Source organism: Bos taurus, chromosome 11, assembly GCF_002263795.3.
Source record: "Bos taurus isolate L1 Dominette 01449 registration number 42190680 breed Hereford chromosome 11, ARS-UCD2.0, whole genome shotgun sequence".
NCBI classification, from domain to species: Eukaryota; Metazoa; Chordata; class Mammalia; order Artiodactyla; family Bovidae; genus Bos; species Bos taurus.
Genome location: NC_037338.1, coordinates 37,587,014 through 37,611,216, shown reverse-complemented (window position 1 = coordinate 37,611,216; position 24,203 = coordinate 37,587,014). Strand labels below are relative to the sequence as shown.

Here is a 24,203-nt window from a genome sequence, read left to right as displayed (position 1 = left end):
CAAATTTGTTGTTTAGTTGCTAAATAGTGTCTGACTCTTTTGTGAGCCCATGGACTGTAGCCTGAGGGGCTCCTCTGTCCATGGAATTTCCCAGGCAAGAATACTGCAGTGGCTTGCCATTTCCTACTCCAGGGTATCTTCCTGACCCAAGTATCGAACCTGTGTCTCCTGTACTGGCAGCCAGGTTCTTTACCACTGAGCCACCAGGGAAGGCACCAGTGTCATCAATATTCAGGCCTTATTTCTCTGATCTTCCTTCCTGTCCTCTTTCTCCCTCGCTTACTTGGCTCTAGTCTCGCTAGCCTCTCTGCATGCCAGGCCCTCTTCTGCCTCTGTCTTTTGCACTTGTGTTCAGTCTGGAATGCTCTTTCCCTGCATCTCTGAATGGCTGGCTCCCTCCCCTCTTTCAGGTTTCTAGTCATATGAACCTGTATCAGTGAGCCCTGCTTTGGCCACTCCTGCTTAAAATAGCAACAACCTACTGCCCCCCCGTGAGCACTACTCCCACTGTGTGCCTTATTTTTCATCACAGCACTTCTCACCAACAGATGTGTTTTTATTATTTTGTTTATTGACTATGTCTCCTCAGTAAGACAAGAGCTCCAGGGATTTCTGCTGGACCTATCTCTAGCCTCTAGAATAGCATTTAAATATTTATTGCATACATGAAGGTCACATCCATCCGTTCCAAGGTTTTCCTTAAGACACTGAGTTGCTGTACAAAACCTCCTGGACCCTAAGGAAGGCTCATCCCTCAGCTCTCATCTCCTCTCTATTGATTCTTTCTCCTTGGCTTTAAACATGGTTGATAATCCCTTGACTGCCAAACATTCAGTTCCAGCCCTGACTGAACTCTCTCCAGAGTGTTGACGGCTTGTGTGCAATGCCCACTTGGATGTCTAATAGTTGCTTCAAACTTATCATGGACAAACCAGGAGCTTACCCTTCCCTTCCTACTCTGTTACCACCATAACACGCATACACACACACACACACACACACACACACACACACACACACTCTTTTACTTTCATTTTCCCGTCTCTGTAGATGGCACTAGCATTCAGCCCATTGATCAAACCTAAAATTTAGGAGTCATCCTCAATCCCTCTCTTTCCTTCTATTCCCACTCCCAATCCACGAGTGTGGTCTTCAGGTCTAACTTTACATTGTTTTCTAGGCTCAACCACCTCTCTTCACATCCGTTCCTGACATCTTTGTCCAAGTTACATCCTCTATCACTCAGGCTCTTGTGATAATCTCTACTTGAAGCCTCCTCTTCACTATTCCACTCCACACAATATCAAAGTGGTATTTTAAAAACATAAATTGGTCATGTCACTCTTCCACTTAAAATCTCAATAGTTTTCCATTGCACTTAGAATAAGACCCACATTTCTAACGGTTGCTTTAAGGCCCTTCATGCCTGGCCCCACTGCCCTTCCAGCCTCGCACTGCACAACTCTCCCATCGTTGGTCAAGCTCTAGTCATGCTGATCTTTCTCTTCTTGCATCAAGCTCATCTAAGCTCTACTGAAGGTCAGAACTTTTCCTTCCAAGGTCTACTGTTTCTGCAACTCAAGTCTTACAGTATCCAGGAGACCTGGCATAGGAGGTGGTTGTTCCAGGACTCTGGTGTGTGTGTGTGTTAATCTGAAGGATTAACAGAAGGGTAGCACACAAATGAAACATGGAGATCCTCAGCCTTGAGCCTGCCCTTGCAGGGGTAGATGCCAAGGGTGTTAAGATATGACAAATGTCAATAAGCAAGGCTTTGGATTTTATCTCATGTCAGTGTCTGGGGGTTGATGGTCAAACAGGATGTTGTCTACATCAGGGGTCCCCAACCCCCAGGCCACTGGGCTCATACCAGTTCACGGCCTGTTAGGAACCAGGCTGCACAGCAGGAGGTAAGCAGCGGGCAAAACTGAAACTACTTCCCCCCTACCACAGTCCTTGGAAAAATGGTCTTCTACAAAACCAGTCCCTGGTGCCAAAAAGGTTGGGGACTGCTGGTCTAAATGACATCATGGAAAATTATCAGTAACGACCCTAATTATATTAAGATTTAATAACTGTCAAAATGAGGAAAACAAATTGGTTCTGCTATATAACAATAATACAGTGAAAGTGTGAAAGTGAAAGTCGCTCAGTCGTGTCCCACTCTTTGCAACCCCATGGACAATACAGTCCATGGAATTCTGGAATACTGGAGTGGGTAGCTTTCCCTTCTCCAGATCCTCCCAACCCAGGGATTCAACCCAGGTCTCCTGCATTGCAAGTGGATTCTTAACCAGCTGAGCCACCAGGGAAATCCAAGAATACTGGAGTGGGTAGCCTGCCCCTTCTTTAGCGGAGACCCAGGAATCGAACCGGGGTCTCCTGCATTGCAGGTGGATTCTTTACCAACTAAATTATCAGCAAAGCCAACAATAATACAAATTGTAGTCATTTTCATTAGCCATAGAACATTTATGTCTAATTATTATGAGAGAGAATACTATGCTCATATAATTGTAAATGTCAATTAACTTGATTGTGAGTTTTATTTAATCACAATGGAAAATTATAATGTTTGCTCAGTCTCCATACTCTCTCACAGTCATCAGCCCCCACTCTTATTTGCCTGTTCACAGGTTCAAAAGTTGGGGGAATACTTGTCACTGGTACCTTGGTTAAAGAAAGACAAGTTGTACCAACTATTACCATTCTCATCAGAAACACTGTTATAAACTACTCGGTTGGAAGTTTTGGCACAAGAAGTCCATGAGAGGCCTAAATGACTTGAGGCAAAATTACAAGATGTATAAACTCTGTATCAGGAAAAGTAGAACAAGTCAATTTGCCACGAGGACAGGGATACTTCTGCAGATTGTGGGTGGGTTTTATTACTCTCACCTACTGTCACTCTGGCTGTCAACCTCTCCTTGTTCATTCAGATGTCTTCTCGCCCCCTTCATCCTCAGGGTGGTTTTATAATAAGAATATCTCATTTTGACAAGTAGCAGTACTCACCATACCTCCCACCTCACCCCTCCCCTTCCTAATAAGCAAACCCAAAGTCTACATTTCCATTGCTATTTGCTAAACCCAATCCACCCTACAAGGCTCAGTGATACATAAAAAATATCAACTCTCACTGGATTGTCAAGTCCTGACACTTGAGGCCAACAGTATTGTTTCTGACCCTCAAGATGTTTCTTCTGAATGCTGATATTCCAGATACCTTCTGGTTAGTTAACTTCTGCAAGTACGTTACTCAATCTAACAAGACATGCCCTATTACTCAAAAGACCCGTTAGGGTGAGAGAGAACAGTTTGAATTAGGCATGTTGAGGTAATGCTGTGCCTTGAGCATTTAATTTAAAAAAATTTTTTGTATCAAACAGACCTAAATTCTACTTTCTTCATTTCTTTAAAAAAATTGTTTTTAATTGAAGGATAATTGATTTACAGAATTTTGTTGTTTTCTATCAAACCTCAACATGAATCAGCCATCAGTTCAGTTCAGTTCAGTTCAGTCGCTCAGTCGTGTCTGACTCTTTGCGACCCCATGAATCGCAGCACGCCAGGCCTCCCTGTCCATCACAAACTCCCGGAGTTTACTCAGACTCACGTCCATCGAGTCAGTGATGCCATCCAGACATCTCATCCTCTGTCGTCCCCTTCTCCTCCTGCCCCCAATCCCTCCCAGCATCAGAGTCTTTTCCAATGTGTCAACTCTTCGCATGAGGTGGCCAGAGTACTGGAGTTTCAGCTTCAGCATCATTCCTTCCAAAGAAATCCCAGGGCTGATCTCCTTCAGAATGGACTGGTTGGATCTCCTTGCAGTCCAAGGGACTCTCAAGAGTCTTCTCCAACACCACAGTTCAAAAGCATCAATACCAACTCTCACATCCATACATGACCACTGGAAAAACCATAGCCTTGACTAGACGGACCTTTGTTGGCAAAGTAATGTCTCTGCTTTTGAATATGCTACCTAGGTTGGTCAGAACTTTCCTTCCAAGGAGTAAGCGTCTTTTAATTTCATGGCTGCAGTCACCATCTGCAGTGATTTTGGAGCCCAAAAAAATAAAGTCTGACACTGTTTCCACTGTTTCTCCATCTATTTGCCATGAAGTGATGGGACCAGATGCCATGATCTTCGTTTTCTGAATGTTGAGCTTTAAGCCAACTTTTTCACTCTCCACTTTCACTTTCATCAAGAGGCTTTTTAGTTCCTCTTCACTTTCTGCCAAAGGTATACATATATCCCCTCACTTTTGAACCTCCCTCCCATCCCCCCTCCACTACCACACATCTAGGTTGATACAGAGCCCCTGTTTGAGTTTCCTGAGCCATTCAGCACATTCCCATTGGCTATCTATTTTACATATGGTAATGTAAGTTTCCATGTTACTCTTTCCATACATTTCACCCTCTCCTCCCCTTTCCCCATGTCCATAAGTCTATTCTCCATGTCTGTTTCTCCATTGCTGCCCTGTGAATGAATTCTTCAGAACCATTTTTCTAGATTCCATGTATGTGCGTTAGAATACGATATTTACCTTTCTCTTTCTGACTCACTTGACTCTGTGTAATAGGTTCTAGGTTCATCCACCTCATCAGAACTGACTCGAATGTGTCCTTTTATGGCTGAGTAATATTCCATTGTGCATATGTACCAGAACTTCTTTATCCATTCATCTGTCGGTGGACATCTAGGTTGCTTCCATGTTCTAGCTATTGTAAGTAGTGCTGCAATGAACAATGGGATACATGTGTCTTTTTCAACCCTGGTTTTCTCAGGGTATATGCCTAGGAGTGGGATTGCTGGGTCATACGGTAGTTTTATTGCTAGTTTTTTAAGGAATCTCCATACTGTCTTCCATAGTGGCTGTATCAATTTACATTCCCATCAACAGTGCAAGAGCATTCCCTTTTATCCACACCCTCTCTAGCATTTAGTTTATAGACTTTTTGATGATGGACATTCTGACTGGTGTGAGGTGATATCTCATTGTGGTTTTGATTTGCATTTCTCTAATAATGAGTGATATTGAGGATCTTTTCATGTGTTTGTTAGCCATCTTTATGCCTTCTTTGGAGAACTGTCTGTTTAGGTCTTTTTCCACTTTTTGATTGGGTTGTTTGTTTTTCTGGTATTGAGTTGTATAAGCTGCTTGTATATTTTGGAAATTAATCCTTTGTCAGTTGTTTCATTTCCTATTATTTTCTCCTATTCCAAGGGTTGTCTTTTCACCTTGCTTATAGTTTCATTTGCTGTGCAAAAGCTTTTAGGTTTAATCAGGGCCCACTTGTTTACTTTTGTTTTTATTTTCATTACTCTAGGAGATGGGTCATAGAGGATCTTGCTTTGATTTATGTCATCGAGTGTTCTGCCTATGTTTTCCTCTAAGAGTTTTATAGTTTCTGGTCTTATATTTAGGTCTTTAATCCATTTTATCTTTGTGTATGGTGTTAGGAAGTGTTCTAATTTCATTCTTTTACATGCAGCTGTCCAGTTTTCCCAGCACCACTCACTGAAGAGGCTGTCTTTGCCCCACTGTATATTCCTGCCTCCTTTGTCAAAATTAAGGTACCCATAGGTGCATGGGTTTATTTCTGGGCTTTCTATCTTGTTCCATTGGTCTGTACTTCTGTTTTTGTGCCAGTACCATACTGTCTTGATGACTGTAGTTTTGTAGTATAATCTGAAGTCAGGAAGGTGATTCCTCCAGCTCCATTCATTCTTCCTTCTCAAGACTGCTTTGGCTATTCAGGGTCTTTTGTGTTTCCATATGAATTGTGAAATTTTTTGTTCTAGTTCTGTGAAAAATGCCATTGGTAATTTGATAGGGATTGCATTGAATCTGTAGATTGCATTTGGTAGTATAATCATTTTCATAATATTGATTCTTCCTACCCAGGAACATGGAATATCTCTCCATCTGTTTATGTCATCTTTGATTTCCTTTGTTAGTGTCTTATAATTTTCTCTGTACAGTTCTTTTGTCTCCTTAGGTAAGTTTATTCTTAGATATTTAATTCTTTTTGTTGCAATGGTGAATGGGATTGATTCCTTAATTTCTCTTTCTGATTTTTCATTGTTAGTATATAGAAATGAAAGTGATTTCTGTGTATTGATTTTGTATCCTGCAACTTTTCTAAATTCACTGATTAGCTCTAGTAATTTTCTGATACTATCTTTAGTGTTTTCTATGTACAGTATCATGTCATCTGCAAACAGTGAGAGATTTACTTCTTCTTTTCCGATTTGGATTCCCTTTCTTTTTCTTCTCTGATTGCTAGGACTTCCAGAATTATGTTGAATAACAGTGGTGAAATTGGACACCCTTGTCTTGTTCCTGATCTTAGGGAAGATGTTTTCAGTTTCTCACCATTGAGGACGTTTGTATATTGCCCTTACTTTGTTGACATAGGTTCCTTCTATGCCCATTTTTTGAGGAGTTTTAATCATAAATGGCTGCTGAATTTTGTCAAAGGCTTTTTCTGCATCTATTGAGATGGTGATATGGTTTTTATCTTTCAGTTTGTTAATATGGTATATCACATTGACTGATTTGCGTATATTGAAGAATCCTTGCATTCCTGGGATAAACCCAACTTGATCATGGTGTATGAGCTTTTTGATGTGTTGCTGAATTCTGTTTGCTAAAATTTTGTTGAGAATTTTTGCATCTATGTTCATCAGTGATATTGGCCTGTAGTTCTGTTTTTTTGTGTGTGTTGTCTTTGTCTGATTTTGGTATCAGGGTGATGGTGACCTTGTAGAATGAGTTTGGAAGTGATCCTTCCTCTGCAATTTTTTGAGAGTTTTAGAAGGATGGGCATTTGCTCTTCTCTAAATGTTTGATAGAATTCTCCTGTGAAGCCATCTGGTCCTGGGCTTTTGCTTTTGCTGGGAGATTTTTGATCCCAGCTTTGGTCTCAGTGTTTGTAACTGGGTTGTTCATAATTTCTATTTCTTCCTGGTTCAGTCTTGGAAGATTGAACTTTTCTAAGAATCTGTCCATTTCTTCCAGATTATCCATTTTATTGACATATAGTTGTTCATAATAGTCTCTTATAATCTTTCGTATTTCTGCATTGTCTGTTGTAACCTCTCCTTTCTCATTTCTAATTTTGTTGGTTTGATTCTTCTTTTTTTCTTGATGAGTCTGGCTCAAGGTTTTTTGATTTTGTTTATCTTCTCAAAGAACCAGCTTTTAGTTTTATTAATCTTTACTATTGTTTCTTTAATTTATTCATTTATTTCTGCTCAGATCTTTATTATTTTTTTCCTTCTACTAATTCTGGGGGTTTTTTGTTCTTCTTTTTCCAGTTATTTTAGATACAAAGTTAGGCTATTTGGTGTTTTTCTTGTTTCTTGAGGTAGGATTGTATCGCTATAAACTTCTCTCTTAGGACTGCTTTTGCTGCATCCCATAGGTTGTGAGTTTCTGTGTTTTCATTGTCATTTGTTTCTAGAAATTTTTTAATTTCCCTTTTGATTTCTTCAAGAACCTGTTGGTTATTCAGAAACATGTTGTTTAATCTCCATGTGTTTTTGTTTCTTACAGTTTTTTTCTTGTAATTGATATGTAGTCTCATAGCATTGTGGTTGCAGAAGATGCTTGATACCATTTCAATTTTCTTAAACTTACAGAGGTTTGATTTGTGACCCAAGAAGTGGTCTATCCTGGAGAATGTTCCATGTTCACTTGAGATGAAGGTGTATTCTTCTACATTTGGATGGAATGTCCTGAAGATACCAATGAGATCCATCTCACCTAATGTATCATTTAAGACTTGTGCTTCCTTATTAATTTTCTGTTTTGATGATCTGTCCATTGGTGTGAATAGGGTGTTAAAGTCTCCTACTATTACTGTGTTACTGTCAATTTCTCCTTTTATGTCTGTTAGTGTTTGTCTTATGTATTGAGGTGCTCCTATGTTGGGTGCATAGATATTTACAATTGTTGTGTCTTCCTCTTGGATTGATTCCTTGATCATTATGTAGTGTCCTTTCTTATCTCTTATAATCTTCTTTATTTTAAGGTCTATTTTGTCTGATATGAGGATTGCTACCCCAGCTTTCTTTTGCTTCCCATTTGCATGGAATATATTTTTCCATCCTCTCACTTTCAGTCTATATGTGTCTTTAGGTCTGAAGTGGGTTTCTTGTTACACAGCATATATATGGATCTTGTTTTTGTATCCATTCAGCCAGTCTGTGTCTTTTGGGTGGAGCATTTAATCCATTTACATTTAAAGTAATTATTGATATATATGTTCCTATTGCCATTTTCTTGATTGTTTGGGGTTGACTTTGTAGATCTTTTTTCTTCTCTTATATTTCTTGACTATATAAGTCCATTTAATATTTGTTGTAAAGCTGATTTGGTGGTACTGAATTCTCTTAACTTTGCTTATCTGAAAAGCTTTTGATTTCTCCATCAATTTTGAATGAGATCCTTGCCAGGTACAGTAATCTTGGTTGTAGATTTTTCCCTTTGAGTACTTTAAATATATCCTGCCATTCCCTTCTGGCCTGCAGAGTTTCTGCTGAAAGATCAGCTGTTAAGCGTATGGGGTCTCCCTTGCAAGTTTCTTGTTGCTTCTCCCTTGCTGCTTTTGATATTCTTTCATTTAGACTTTGTTATTTTGATTAGTATGTGTCTTGGTGTGTTTCTCCTTGGTTTTATCCTGTATGGGGCTCTTTGTGCCTCTTGGACTTGATTATTTCCCTTTTCTGTGTTGAGGAAATTTTCAACTATAATCTCTTCAAAAATTTTCTCATACCCTTTCTTCTTCTCTTCTTCTTCTGGGACCCCTATAATTTGAATGTTGGTGCATTTGATATTGTCCCAGAGGTCTCTGAGACTATCCTCAGTTCTTTTCAGTCTTTTTACTCTATTCTGCTCTTCAGAAGTCGTTTCCACCATTTTATCTTCCAGCTCACTGAATTCGTTCTTCTGCTTCAGATATTCTGCTATTGATTCCTTCTAGAATATTTTAAATTTCAGGAATTGTGTTGTCTCTGCGTGTTTATTCTTTAATTCTTCTAGGTCTTTGTTAATTGATTCTTGCATTTTCTCCATTTTGCTTTCAAGGTTTTTGATCATCTTTGCTATCATTATTCTGAATTCTTTTTCAGGTAGTTTGCCTATTTCCTCTTCATTTATTTGGACTTCTGTGTTTCTAGTTTGTTCCTTCATTTGTGTAGTATTTCTCTGCTTTTTCATTATTTTCTTTTTAACTTATTGAGTTTGAGGTCTCCTTTTCCCAGCCTTCAAGGCTGAATTCTTTTTTCCTTTTGGTTTCTGCCCTCTAAGGTTGGTCCAGTGGTTTGTCTAAGCTTCTTATAGGGTGGGATTTGTGCTGAGTTTTTGTTTGTTTGTTTTTCCTCTGATGAGCAAGGCTGAGTGAGGTGGTAATCCTGTCTGCTGATGATTGGGTTTGTATTTTTGTTTTGTTTGGACTTCCCTGGTGGCTCAGACAGTAAAGCATCTGTCTACAGTGCGGGAGACCCAGGTTTGATCCCTGGGTCAGGAAGCTCCCCTGGAGAAAGAAATGGCAATCCACCCCAGTACTATTGCCTGGAAAATCCCATTGATAAAGGAGCCTGGTAAGCTACAGTCCATGGGGTTGCAATGAGTCAGACACGACTGAGCGACTTCACTTTCCTTTCCTTTTTTCCTTTTGTTTAGATGAGGGGTCCTGCACAGGGTGTTATTGGTGGTTGGGTGATGCTGGGTCTTGTATTACAGTGGTTTCCTTTGTGTGAGTTCTCACTATTTGATACTCCTTAGTGTTAGTTCTCTGGTAGTCTAGGGTCTTGGAGTCAGTGCTCCCACTCCAAAGGCTCAGAGCTTGACCTCTGGTCAGGAACAAAGATTACACAAGTCGCTTGTTATGGCATTAAGTGAGATTAAAACAAAAATCCAAAAACAAGAAACCAAAGATGAACCCCAGACAAATGGCAGTTACAAAATCAGGCAAATAATATTTAAATAATAGATATACACATATACATATACACCTATGAGCAAAGTCAAAACAGTCCAACAAAAATAAAGTAGATTGACCTGGCAAACAAAGGAAATCAAAAATTATATTTACAAGTTAAGAATAAAACTAACTAAAGCACAAACTGGAAAATAAAATTAAAGCAAGGTGCCAAGTGAGGAATAAAGTAATGAAAATAAAACTAACATATATGTTGAGAGGAAAGGAAAGAAAGAAAAGAGAGAAAGAAAGAAAAGATATGCAAAGTTAAATAGAGGTAGATGAAGAAGATTTACATACATTGAAGATTAACTGCAAGGGGAAAAGAACAGTAGGAAAGGCAAACAAAGGAATAAATGTAGAAAAAATATAAGAGGTTTAAGAACATTAAAAATTAAAATTATAAAATAGAGAAAAGAAAAAAAAAGGAAAACTCCACAGAACTGCAAAGGTCCAATGTAGAGGCAAAGGTTTATAACAACAATAAAAAGTGTGACTGAATATACACATATACATATACACCCATAAGCAAAATCAAAACAGTCCAACAAAAATAAAGTACAATAGATTGACCTGGCAAATTATATCTACCAGAACAAACCTAAGCAGGAGTGGTGGCCGCTCAGCGCAGGAATGGCCGAGAGGAGGTACCCCATGCCCGAGGACAGGTGCCGTAGCTGAGAGGAGATGCCCCACCTTCAAGGTCAGGAGTGGGGGCTGAGAGGAGATACTCAACATCCAAGGTAAGGAGCAATGGCTGTGCTTTGCTGGATCAGCCGTGAAGAGATACCCCACATCCAAGGTAAGAGAAACCCAAGTAAGATGGTAGGTGGTGAGAGACGACATCAGAGGGCAGACTGAAATGTGAAACCACAATCAGAAAACTAACCAATCTGATCACATGGTCCACAGCCTTGTCTAACTCAGTGAAATTAAGCCATGCCATATGGGGCCACTCAAGATGGATGGGTCATGGTGGAGAGGTCTCACAGAATGTGGTCTGCTGGAGAAGGGAATGGCAAACCACTTCAGTATTCTTGCTTGAGAACCCCATGAACAGTATGAAAAGGCAAAAAGATAGGACAGAGAAAGGGGAACTCCCCGGGTCGGTAGGTGCCCAATATGATAGTGGAGATCAGTGGAGAAATAACTCCAGAAAGAATGAACGGATGGAGCCAAAGCAAAAACAACACCAGATGTGACTGGTGATACAAGCAAGGTCCAATGCTGTAAAGAGCAATATTGCATAGGAACCTGGCATGTTAGGTCCATGAATCAAGGCAAACTGGAAGTGGTCAAACAGGAGATGGCAAAAGTAAACATCAACATTCTAGGAATTAGCAAACTAAAATGGACTGGAATGGGTGAATTTAACTCAGATGACCATTATATCTAGTACTGTGGGTAAGAATCCCTTAGAATAAATGGAGTAGCCATTATAGTCACCAGAAGAGTCTGAAATGCAGTACTTGGATGCAATCTCAAAAACAGAATGATCTCTCATTTCCAAGGCAAACCATTCAATATCATGGTAATCCAAGTCTATGCCCTGACCAGTCATGCTGAAGAAGCTGAAGTGGAATGGTTCTATGAAGACCTACAAGACCTTTTAGAACTAACACTCAAAAAAGATGTCCTTTTCATTACAGGGGACTGGAATGCAAAAGTAGGAAGCCAAGAAACACCTGGAGTAACAGGCAAATTTGGCCTTGGAGTACAGAATGAAGCAGGGTAAAGCCTAATAGAGTTTTGCCAAGAGAACACATTGATCATAGCAAACACCCTCTTCCAACAACACAAGAGAATACTCTACACATGGACATCACCAGATGGCCAACACTGAAATCAGACTGATTATATTCTTTGCAGCCAAAGATGGAGAAGCTCTATACAGTCAGCAAAAACAAGACCAGGAGCTGACTGTGGCTCAGACCATGAACTCCTTATTGCCAAATTCAGACTTAAATTGAAGAAGGTAGGGAAAACCACTAGACCATTCAGGTATGATCTAAATCAAATCCCTTATGATTATACAGTAGAAATGAGAAATAGATTTAAGGGCCTAGATCTGATAGAGTGTCTGATGAACTATGGAAGAGGTTCATGACATTGTACAGGAGACAGGAAACAAGACCATCCCCAAGAAAAAGAAATGCATAAAAGCAAAATGGCTGTCTGAGGAGGCCTTACAAATAGCTGTGAAAAGAAGAGAAATGAAAAGCAAAATAGAAAAGAAAAGATACACCCATCTGAATGTAGAGTTCCAAAGAATAGCAAGGAGAGATAAGAAAGCCTTCCTCAGTGATCAATGCAAAGAAATAGAGGAAAATAACAGAATGCGAAAGACTAGAGATCTCTTCAAGAAAATTAGAGATATCAAGGGAACATTTCATGCAAAGATGGGCTCAATAAAGGACAGAAATCATATGGACCTAACAGAAGCAGAAGATATTAAGAAGAGGTGGCTAGAATACACAGAAGAACTGTACAAAAAAGAGCTTCATGACCCAGATAATCACGATGGTGTGATCACTCACCTAGAGCCAGACATCCTGGAATGTGAAGTCAAGTGGGTCTTAGTAAGTATCACTACAAACAAAGCTAGTGGAGGTGATGGAATTCCAGTTGAGCTCTTTCAAATCCTGAAAGATGATGCTGTGAAAGTGCTGCACTCAATATGCCAGCAAATTTGGAAAACTCAGCAGTGGCCACAGGACTGGAAAAGGTCAGTTTTCATTCCAATCCCAAAGGAAGGCAATGCCAAAGAATGCTCAAACTACCGCACAATTGCACTCATCTCACACGCTAGTAAAGTGATGCTTAAAATTCTTCAAGCCAGACTTCAGCAATACGTGAACTTCCAGATATTCAAGCTGGTTTTAGAAAAGGCAGAGGAACCAGAGACCAAATTGCCAACATCCACTGGATCATTGAAAAAGCAAGAGAGTTCCAGAAAAACATCTATTTCTGCTTTATTGACTATGCTAAAGCCTTTGACTGTGTGGATCACAATAAACTGTGGAAAATTCTGAAAGAGATGGGAATACCAGATCACCTGACCTGCCTCTTGAGAAAGCTGTATGCAAGTCAGGAAGCAACAGTTAGAACTGGACATGGAACAACAGACTGGTTCCAAATAGGAAAAGGAGTACGTCAAAGCTGTATATTGTCACCCTGCTTATTTAACTTATATGCGGAGTACCTGATGAGAAACTCTGGGCTGGAAGAAGCAGAAGCTGGAATCAAGACTGCCAGGGGAAATATCAATAACCTCAGATATGCACATGATACCACCCTTATGGCAGAAAGTGAAGAGGAACTAAAAAGCCTCTTGATGAAAGTGAAAGTGGAGAGTGAAAAAGTTGGCTTAGAGCTCAACATTCAGAAAACTAAGATCATGGCATCCGGTCCCATTACTTCACGGCAAATACATAGGGAAACTGTGGAAACAGTGTCTGACTTTATTTTGGGGGGCTCCAAAATCACTGCAGATGGTGATTGCAACCATGAAATTAAAAGACTTGCTTGCTCCTTGGAAGGAAAGTTATGACCAACCTAGACAGCATATTAAAAAGCAGAGACATTACTTTGTCAACAAAGGTCCATCTAGTTAAGGCTATGGTTTTTCCAGTAGTCATGTATGCATGTGAGAGTTGGACTATAAAGAAAGGTGAGTGCCGAAGAATTGTTGCTTTTGAACTGTGGTGTTGGAGAAGACTCTTGAGAGTCCCTTGGACTGCAAGGAGATCCACCAGTCCATTCTAGAGATCAGTCCTGGGTGTTCATTGGAAGGACTGATGTTGAAGCTGAAACTCCAATACTTTGGCCACCTGATGAAAAGAGCTGACTCAACTGAAATGACCCTGATGCTGGGAAAGATTGAGGGCAGGAGGAAAAGGGGAAGACAGAGGATGAGACGGTTAGATGGCATCACCGACTCAATGGACATGAGTTTGGATAAACTCTGGGAGTTTGTGATGGACAGGGAGGCCTGGCGTGCTGCGGCTCATGGGGTCGCAAAGAGTCAGACACAACTGAGCGACTGAACTGAACTGAACAAAACTAAAGTACAAAGTGGAAAACAAGATTAAAGCAAGGTGCCAATTGGTGTATAAAGCGATGAAAATAAAATTATCAAATGTGTTGAGACTAAAGGAAAGGAAGAAAAGAAAGAAAGAATTGATATGCAAAGCTAAATAGAGGTAGATAAAGAAGATTTATATATATATTAAAGATTAACTGCAAGGGGAAAAGAACAGTAAGAAAAGCAAACTAAGGAATAAATGCAGAAAAATAATAATAGGTTTAAAAAACTAAAATTAAAAAAAAGAGAAGAGAAACAAAGAAAACAACTCCCCAGAACTGCAAAAGCCCAATATAGAGCTAGAGGTTTATAACAACAATAAAAAATGTGACTGAGGAAAAAAAAACAACCTTAAAAGCTAGTTAGATTTCATAGTGCCAATAAAATCAACAACTACAACAGAAGCGGGGAAAAAAGAAAAAAAAAAAATCCAAAAGAATCTACAGAACAAGTCAAAACATAAGAAAATAAATGTTTTTCTTGAGTCACTGCTGTCAGAGTCCTTTCCATTGCTGGGAGTCACAGGCCACTTCACCTCCCTAGGATGCCCTCTAACACTGTGCTGATCTCTGGACCTGCTGTGGGGGCAGCTCAGATTCTAATCTGCTCCTATTCTGTGTTCTTGCCTCCAATGTCCACAGCAATCAGAACTAGTGCATTTTGTTTTGCAGGGGCTCTCAATGAGCTTTTATATATTCCACAGACACAGTGTCTGCCTAGTTGATCGTGTGGATTTAATCTGCAGTTTGTACAGCTGGTGGGAGGGTTTTGGGTCTTCTTCCTTAGTCACACTACCCCTGGGTTACAATTGTGGTTTTATTTCCACTTCTGGATATGAGTCATCCGCTGGAGTTTGCTCCTGAGGCTGCCCTGAAGGACTTGGGTTTGCCCCTATGAGGGCCAGGTGTGGAGGTAGTACAGCTGCTTGAGTCGCAGGGGTTCTGTCTGGGGAGACGCTATGGTGATGGGGGGAGAGAGGCTATGGTGATGGCTCCCCCCACTACTCATGACTCAGCAGCATCAACCTGCTTCCATGGCTGCTGGCTTTCCTCCATGGGCACTTCCCACCACAATCTCCTTCCTCACATTCCCTTGATCTGTCTCTCCACAGTCAACAGCAGCCCTTGCCCTGGGATTGCTCCACAATCCCTAAACTCCAGCTTCCAGCCACTATGCCATCTAGGGTATGTATGGCTGTGGCAAGGACTGTCTGATTCTCATTCCATTTAGGCTGTTTCCCTCTGAGCCTTAATGTTTCTCCTCTGACTCAGACAACTGTCCGGATGTGGGGATCAGACCCCTGCTTCAGTTCCCCCACCAGCTGAGGGCAGGTCCAGTCCTACTAACGCTCCCGTTTTCCCCCTAGTTCCTTCGTCCTACCGAGTTTCAGGTGGGTCTGTATATTCTTTTCTGCTGATCAGGTACTCCTGTCCACTCTCAGCTGGTGTTCTGCATGCAGTTCTGTGTCTGAAGGTGTATTCCTGACACATACGTGGGGAGAGATGTACTCCATGTCCACCTACCCCTCTGCCATCTTGTTCCTCAAGCATTTTAAACTGATGGTCATCTTGTCAAGTGGAAGTGATGGTTGCTTCTCCTATGCACTTTATGTTCAATTTTGTACCAAAATTCACTGCTTCGAAACTGCCAGTTAGCTGAAAAAACTTTCTGATTACATTTTCAGTCTCTTTCCATGCTTAATCTAAAAATCATTCAAGTGACATGCATTTTAGGCAACAGCATACGCCTACTGATTACTTTCCCAAAATCAGATTTTCAGGGTACAGGTGGGGAGTCTCAGAAAAACCTGTGTATAGGATTTGCCAAAACTTTTGAAGGGAGAAGAGGACAGGATCATTACATAATTAACTCAGCCACATTCTACAAAGCCTGAGGTGCCAGAAAAATTGAAGTGACAACAATAAAACAAAAGAACAAGATGCAACGGCAGAAAGCGTTTTGAGTCAAATTTCTCTCTCAAAAATGTCACCAGTTATCAGTCTCTCCAAAGCAAAAATAAACAAATGGGACCTAACCAAACTTACAAGTTTTGCACAACAAAGAAAACCATAAACAAGATGAAAAGACAAATTTGCAGACTGGGAGAAAATATTTACAAATGATGCAACCAACAAGGGCTTAAATTCCAAAATACATAAACAGGTCATAAAACTCAACGACGACAAAACAAACAACGAAAAAGGGTAGAAGATGTAAATAAACATTTTTCGAAGGAAGACATACAGGTGGCCACCAGGCACATGAAGAGATGTTCAATTCTGCTAATTACTGCTACTGCTAAGTCGCTTCAGTCATGTCCGACTCTGTGCGACCCCATAGACGGCAGCCCACCAGGCTCCCCCGTCCCTGGGATTCTCCAGGCAAGAACACTGGAGTGGGTTGCCATTTCCTGCTCCAATGCATGAAAATGAAAAGTGAAAGTGAAGTTGCTCAGTCGTGTCCGACTCCAGCGACCCCATGGACTGCAGCCCACCAGACTCCTCCGTCCATGGGATTTTCCAGGCAAAAGTACTGGAGTGGGCAAACTAAAACTGCAGTGAGGTACCACTTCACTAAATGGCCATCACTAAAAAGTCTACAGACAACAAATGCTGGAGAGTGTGTGGAGAAAATGAAACCCTTCTACACTGTTGGTGGGTAAGTAAGTTGGTACAACTACAATGGGAAACAGTTATGAAGGTTCCTCCAAAAACTAAAGACAGAACTACTGTATGATCCTGCAATCCCACTCCTGGACATATATTCAGACAAAACTACAATTCAAAAAGATACATGCACCCCAATGTTCATAGTAACACTATTCACAAAAACCAAGACATGGAAACAATCTAAATGTCCATCAACAGATGAATGGATACAGAAGATGGGTAATGTACACAATGGAATACTACTCAGCCATAAAAAGAATGAAATAACGCCATTTGCAGCAACATGGATGGATCTAGAGATGACCAAACTAAGCGGGGTTAAGTCAGAAAGAGAAAAAGACCATGTGATATCACTTATATACAGAATCTAAAATATGATACAAATGAACTTATCTATCAAACAGAAGTAGACTCCTAGACATGAAGAACAGACTTGTGGTTGCCAAGTGGGAGGGGAGTTGGGGAAGGAACATATTGGGAGTTTGGGATTAGCAGATGTAAACTATAATATATAGATAGAATGGATAAACAACAAGGTCCTACTGTATAGGACAGGGAACTATATTCAATATTCCACTGATAAACCATAATGGGAAACAATTTTAAAAAGAATGTATATTTACCTATATGTATATATAGATATACATACCTATATATATAAAACAGAATCACTTTTCTGTACAGTAGAAATTAATACACTGTAAATCAACTATAATTCTATAAAAATTTCACCAGTTAATGTTAGTCTGGTGTGCAAAATTAGTGCTATGAGAAGCAGTCCACAAAGTGTATTATCACCAGAACAATCACTTTCAGATTTTATTTTAAATATGTCTATAAGGAGTAGCTTTGCTTCCTATGTATAAGCATAATTAGGTATAATGCATAAATGAATTTTAATTACAATATTTTAATGTAACATATAATTTAAATTATTATATTTACATAGATATAAATAAAATAGAATATAACTTGTTTAAAATGTGAAACGTGAGGTTTATGGATCACAAAATGTTTAGTATCTCTGTTAACAAATGCTGACTTAAATTTGCAAAACCACATATATTTCAGAATGTCAAAAGCAGAAGATATCAAACTTTACTAAAAAGTATTAAAGGGTAAATATATATATATATATATAAAGATAAAATGAATAGTCTGCACTAATGGACATCAAGAAAATAAGCTTTAATTACACTATATATATATATCCTAGATTAAATCTTCATTCAATGAAGCATTTCTTTTGGCCTTACCTTTTTTGAGACAAGGAAATTTAAACAATTTAACCAGTCCAAAATCATCTCCAGACACCAACACTGAACTGTTGTAATTTGCATCCACTGAGTTGATGTCAGTGACATCAGTGTATTTTGGCCAAATTCCACTCACTTCTGGGCCTTTCACACATGTCCAGGAGGCCCAGGGAATCCCTTTGATTTCTTCTTTACTCGTTAAAGACTTCCCAGCTGAAAATAATCAATATACTTCAATATAATGCTACATGTAAATAAAAATCATGTTGAATTTACTTATTAATTTTTCTCAAAGAAGTCTAAAACCTTTGTTTTAAAATGTTTATAAACTAAGGAAACTATAAATTATAATCTCTTTCCCCAACTGGTGATTTTTTCCCTCCAGCAGGGTTTAAAGAAAGCACATGCTCAAAACTCAAGATATGAGAAAGGAAATGATCATTGTACTGAAATCTAATGTCTCAAACTACCAAAGAAAGGCAATGCAAAAGAATGCTCAAACTACCACACAATTGCACTCATCTCACATGCTAGCAAAGTAATGCTCAAAATTCTCCAAGCCAGGCTTCAGCAATACGTGAACTGTGAACTTTCAGATGTTCAAGCTAGATTTAGAAAAGGCAGAGGAACCAGAGTTCAAATTGCCAACATCCATTGGATCATGGAAAAAGCAAGAGAGTTCCAGAAAAACATCTACTTCTGCTTTATTGACTATGCTAAAGCCTTGAACTGTGCGGATCACAACAAACTAAATTCTTAAACAGATGGGAATACCAGACCACCTGACCTGCTTCCTGATAAATCTGTATGCAGATCAAGAAGCAACAGTTAGAACTGGACATGGAACAACAGACTGGTTCCAAATAGGAAAAGGAGTACGTCAAGGTTGTATACTGTCACCCTGCTTATTTAACTTATATGCAGAGTACGTCATTAGAAATGCTGGACTGGATGAAGCACAAACTGAAATCAAGATTTCCAGGAAAAATATCAATAATCTCAGATATGCAGATGATACTACACTTATGGCAGAAAGTGAAGAAGAACTAAAGAGCCTCTTGATGAAACTGAAAGAGGAAAGTGAAAAACTTGGCTTAAAACTCAACATTCAGAAAACTAAGATCATGGCATCCAGTCCCATCACTTCATGGCAAATAGATGGGGAAACAATGGAAACAGTGACAGACTTTATTTTGGGGGGCTCCAAAATCATTGCAGATGATGACTGCAGCCATGAAATTAAAAGACTTGCTTGCTCCTTGGAAGAAAAGCTATGACCAACCTAGACAGCATATTAAAAAGCAGAGATGACACTTTGCCAACAAATGTCTGTCTAGTCAAAGCTAAGGTTTTTCCAGTAGTCATATATGGATGTGAGAACTGGACTATAAAGAAAGCTGAGTGCCAAAGAATTGATGCTTTTGAACTGTGGTGTTGGAGAAGACTCTTGAGAGTCCCTTGGACAGCAAGGTGATCCAATAAGTCCATTCTAAAGGAAATCAGTCCTGAATGTTCATTGGAAGGACTGATGCTGAAACTCCAAGAACTGACTCATTGGGAAAGACCCTGATGCTGGGAAAGATTGAAGGCAGGAAGAGAAGGGGACGACAGAGGATGAGATGGTTGGATGGCATCACTGACTCAATGGACATGAGTTTGAGTAAGCTCCAGGAGTTGGTGATGGACAGGGAAGCCTGGTGTGCTGTAGTCCACGGGGTCACAAAGAGTCAGACACAACTGAGCAACTGAACTGAACTGATATTTACTTGACCTTATTTGGATACAGATGATATTATGCTTCGTGTTATTGAAGAAATTACTATTATTAAATTATATATTATCACAGTTATCAACTTTTTCTGGTTTTTAAAAAGTTTATTCTGAACTCCTACTTTTCATAATTCCAGGAGCCAGAGAAGTGATTTTTTAAAAAAATCAGCTTCAATTATTTAATGAAAGAAATGAACGGACTTTGCTGTTTAAAGTGCTACATGATAAAAATCTACCAAATTTTGATGAAGTATAATTGGTTGGGGAAAAGACTCCTGACAATTTTGCTTGCTATATTCTTAAGTACAGGGCACAATACCCAGTTTCCACCAGCAGCTAGCAAGGGATGTCCTCTGGGAGCACACAAAGGAGGAAGCCCACAGAAAAGGAATGCTGGGAAAAATGTTTGGTGATACACTATTTAAAAATTCAAAATCAAGACAATTAAGTGTATTAACTCATACTTTCCCCTCAACAGTAACAAACATTTTCAATGAAACAATCTATGAGAATAAATGCTCTTGCACATTACTGGTGCATTGTCAGACTGGCAATTCTGGACTCTAGCATAGTATTATACCCATTTTTAAGACCATAGAATCAGAGCTGATAGTTTGAATATATTCTTGATCCAGTGTCCCTGCTTAAAGAACACAGTCCAAGGAAGTAACATGGAAGAGAAAATCCCACCTCTACAAAGATATTTGGAGTTTTACTGTGGGTATCAGCAAAGAAACTAGAAATACGCCCAAACACTCAACAGGAGGATGAGAAAGAAAATTATGATATTTTCACTGAGCAGGGTTTATTTGTTTATTGCAAATGACAAATGTGTGTTCCGTCTTTTTTCACATAGGAAAATATATATTAAATACAGACAAGCAAAGAAAGCAGACACAAAGAAATATGCACACAGTAATGGTAAACTGATGAATTTCCAATTAAAATAAATAAATTTAAATGAAAAAAGTTGGCATTTTATTATATTACACCTTGCATGATGCATGTGTGCTTCAGTCACATCTGATTCTTTGTGACCCGCTGGATTGTAGGCCACCAGGCTTCTCTGTCCATGGGATTCTCCAGGCAAATATACTGGAGTGGGTTGCCAGGCTCTTCTCCAGGGGATCTTCTCAACCCATACCTCTCACATTTCATGCATTGGCAGGTGGGTTCTTTACTAGTGCCACCTGGGAAGCCCATGTTATACCTTATTTCATGGTAAAATTGATTTTTCAATAAAAAATTTATGAAAAAATTATGTTAAACATTAAATTTTTAATCTTACATTACAAAAAATCATTATTCAAAAATTGAAGAGGTGGCAAGAATACACAGAAGAACTGTACAAAAAAGGTCTTCATGACCCAGATAATCACGATGGTGTGCTCACTCACCTAGAGCCAGACATCCTGGAATGTGAAGTCAAGTGGGCCTTAGGAAGCATCACTACGAACAAAACTAGTGGAGGTGATGGAATTCCAGTTGAGCTATTTCAAATTGTGAAAGATGATGCTGTGAAAGTGCTGCACTCAATATGCCAACAAATTTGGAAAACTCAGGAGTGGCCACAGGACTGGAAAAGGTCAATTTTCATTCCAATCCCAAAGAAAAGCAATGCCAAAGAATGCTCAAACTATTTCATAATTGCACTCATCTCACACGCTAGTAAATTGATGCTTAAAATTCTCCAAGCCAGGCTTCAGCAATATGTGAACCGAGAACTTCCAAATGTTCAAGCTGGTTTTAGAAAAGGCAGAGGAACCAGAGATCAAATTGCCAACATCCGTTGGATCATCGAGAAGGCAAGAGAGTTCCAGAAAAAACATCTATTTCTGCTTTATTGACTATGCCAAAGCCTTTGACTGTGTGGATCACAATAAACTATGGAAAATTCTGAAAGAAATGGGAATACCAGACCACCTGATCTGCCTCTTGAGAAACCTGTATGCAGGTCAGGAAGCAAAGTTAGAACTGGACATGGAACAACAACTGGTTCCAAATAGGAAAAGGAGTACGTCAAGGCTGTATATTGTCACCCTGCTTATTTAACTTATATGCAGAGTACATCATGAAAACGCTTGGCTGGAAGAAGCACAGGCTGGAATCAAGATTGCCAGAAGAAATATCAATAACCTCAGATATGCAGATGACACCACCCTTATGGCAGAAAGTGAAGAGGAACTAAAAAGCCTCTTGATGAAGGTGAAAGAGGAGAGTGAAAAAGCTGGCTTATTAAGCTCAACATTCAGAAAACGAAGATCATGGCATGCAGTCCCATCACTTCATGGGAAATAGATGGGGAAACAGTGGAAACAGTGGCTGATTTTATTTTTCTGGGCTCCAAAATCACTGCAGATGGTGATTGCAGCCATGAAGTTAAAAGACGCTTATTCCTTGGAAGGAAAGTTATGACCAACCTAGATAGCATATTCAAAAGCAGAGATATTACTTTGTCAACAAAGGTCCATCTAGTCAAAGCTATAGTTTTTCCAGTGGTCATGTATGGATGTGAGAGTTGGACTGTGAAGAAAGCTGAGCACTGAAGAATTGATGCTTTTGAACTGTCGTGTTGAAGAAGAATCTTGAGAGTCCCTTGGACTGCAAGGAGATCCAACCAGTCCATTCTAAAGGAGATCAGTCCTGGGTGTCCATTGGAAGGACTGATGTTGAAGCTGAAACTCCAATACTTTGGCCACCTGATGTGAAGTGCTGACTCATTTGAAAAGATGCTGGGAAAGATTGAGGGCAGGAGGAGAAGGGGACGACATAGGATGAGATGGTTGGATGGCATCACCGACTCAATGGACATGGGTTTGGGTGGACTCTGGGAGTTTGTGATGGACAGGGAGGCCAGGCGTGCTGTAGTTCATGGGGTCGCAAAGAGTCGGACACGACTGAGCAACTGAATTGAAAATACATCAATTTGTATTTATGATGTTTTATTATTATAAACTAAGTGTTACTAAATGAGTATTATGTAAATAAGATGAATTTCTTATAGAAATTATAGTGGGGGCTACAAATAAAATGTGTGTTTTTTGAATCCCAATTAGCACTTTTCACCAAGTAGTCACATAATAAAGCCTTCCAATTATTAAGGACACAAAGAGAGACTAAAGTAATCACAGTAGTTTAGGATTGTGTTCCTAAAATTTTCATGTTTTTTTTGTATTTTCCTAGCAAATTTTCTTTTTCCTTATCTGTAGGCATTCTTTACATATTCTAGGTATACAGTTGACTCTTGAACAACTCTGGGGAGTCAAAAATCCATGTACAACTCAGACCATCTGCATTCCTGGTTCCACATCTATGGATTCAACCAACCTCTTAGTATGTAGTACTCTAGTATTTACTACTAAAAAAAATCTACAGAAGTAGACCCATGCAGTTCAAACCCATATTATTCAAAGGTCAACTGAATAGCCTTTGTCCATTATAAGTCCAAGTCTTTATGCCCAACCTATGCACTGTCTTTTCATTTTATTCATAGTCTCTTTTGTTGTGGAATAATTTTTTATTTTAATGTGTTTCAGTTTATGAATTTTTTCTTTGAGAGTTTGTGATCTGAGGGTCTTGTTTGAGAAAATACTCCTTGCCCTCAGGTCCTAAGAATATCCTCATACATTTTCTGCCATGGTTCAGAGCTATGTTTTGCATACACATTTAATGCCCTTGTGACTTACATGGCATTTTGTAGAATAGCCGTTCTCCAGCACCATCATTAGTTTGCAAGTATTTACTATCCAAAGACCAGTCAATGTGTGTGATGAAACTGAGAGACTTGTTGCATTCTCCAATTTTCTTATACCTCTGGGCAACAGCGTAGACGTCTACCGGGCCATCATTGGATCCCACTGCCAGATAAGAACCATCTGGAGAAAATTTCATTTCATGAATGACTTCTTTTCGATCTTTGATATGAACCACTTCTGTCATATCTCTGAAAGAATAAAAAAGCAAAATGATAAATAGCAAATCTAGGGATGGAACCTCAAGTCATGCTTTAAAGTTTGTGTGTCACTGAAAATTTGGTAATTAGCCATCTTCTCATACATCACTAAGCAAAGAAAGAAAAGGCTACTTACCCATTTGGTAATGAGTTATGTGTAACTGGTAATGAGAATTTAGTGTAATAAACCATGTCAACAGCATTTTTAAAGCTAGGTAGAATTTGTTATGTGAGATACAGTATCTAATTTATAGCTTCGTTTCCTTTCTATAATCACAAAGTGTGTAATCCCAAAGAATAACCAAGGTTATTTGAAGGAAATACAAGAGTGGGTCATAATTTTTGTATACTATAAATAATATCAGATGTTAATAAATAGGAAATTTTCCATTTTATTAGTGATTATAGGGCGAAAAATCTTTTATTCCAGCTCACCTCTAAAACTCTGGTGCTATTAGAGGCGGCTTTCCTTTTTCTTC

The 24,203-nt window shown here is 39.3% G+C and overlaps 1 protein-coding gene across 5 annotated transcripts in view; it reads right to left on the bottom strand.

Annotated features, from left to right (window-relative positions):
* The window catches only part of EML6 (EMAP like 6), a 287,468-nt gene that overhangs the window by 111,547 nt on the left and 151,718 nt on the right, over positions 1-24,203 (bottom strand). For all 5 annotated transcript variants that reach the window (XR_001501286.3, XM_059891241.1, XM_059891240.1 and 2 more), the window contains 2 exons: positions 23,459-23,715; positions 18,003-18,215 (listed from right to left, as the gene is read on the bottom strand). Coding sequence is in view for 4 of the 5 variants with exons in the window: in XM_059891241.1 (XP_059747224.1) it covers positions 18,003-18,215; positions 23,459-23,715 (470 nt within the window). In the remaining variant the exon portion in view is untranslated. The remainder of the gene's footprint in view (positions 1-18,002; positions 18,216-23,458; positions 23,716-24,203) is intronic.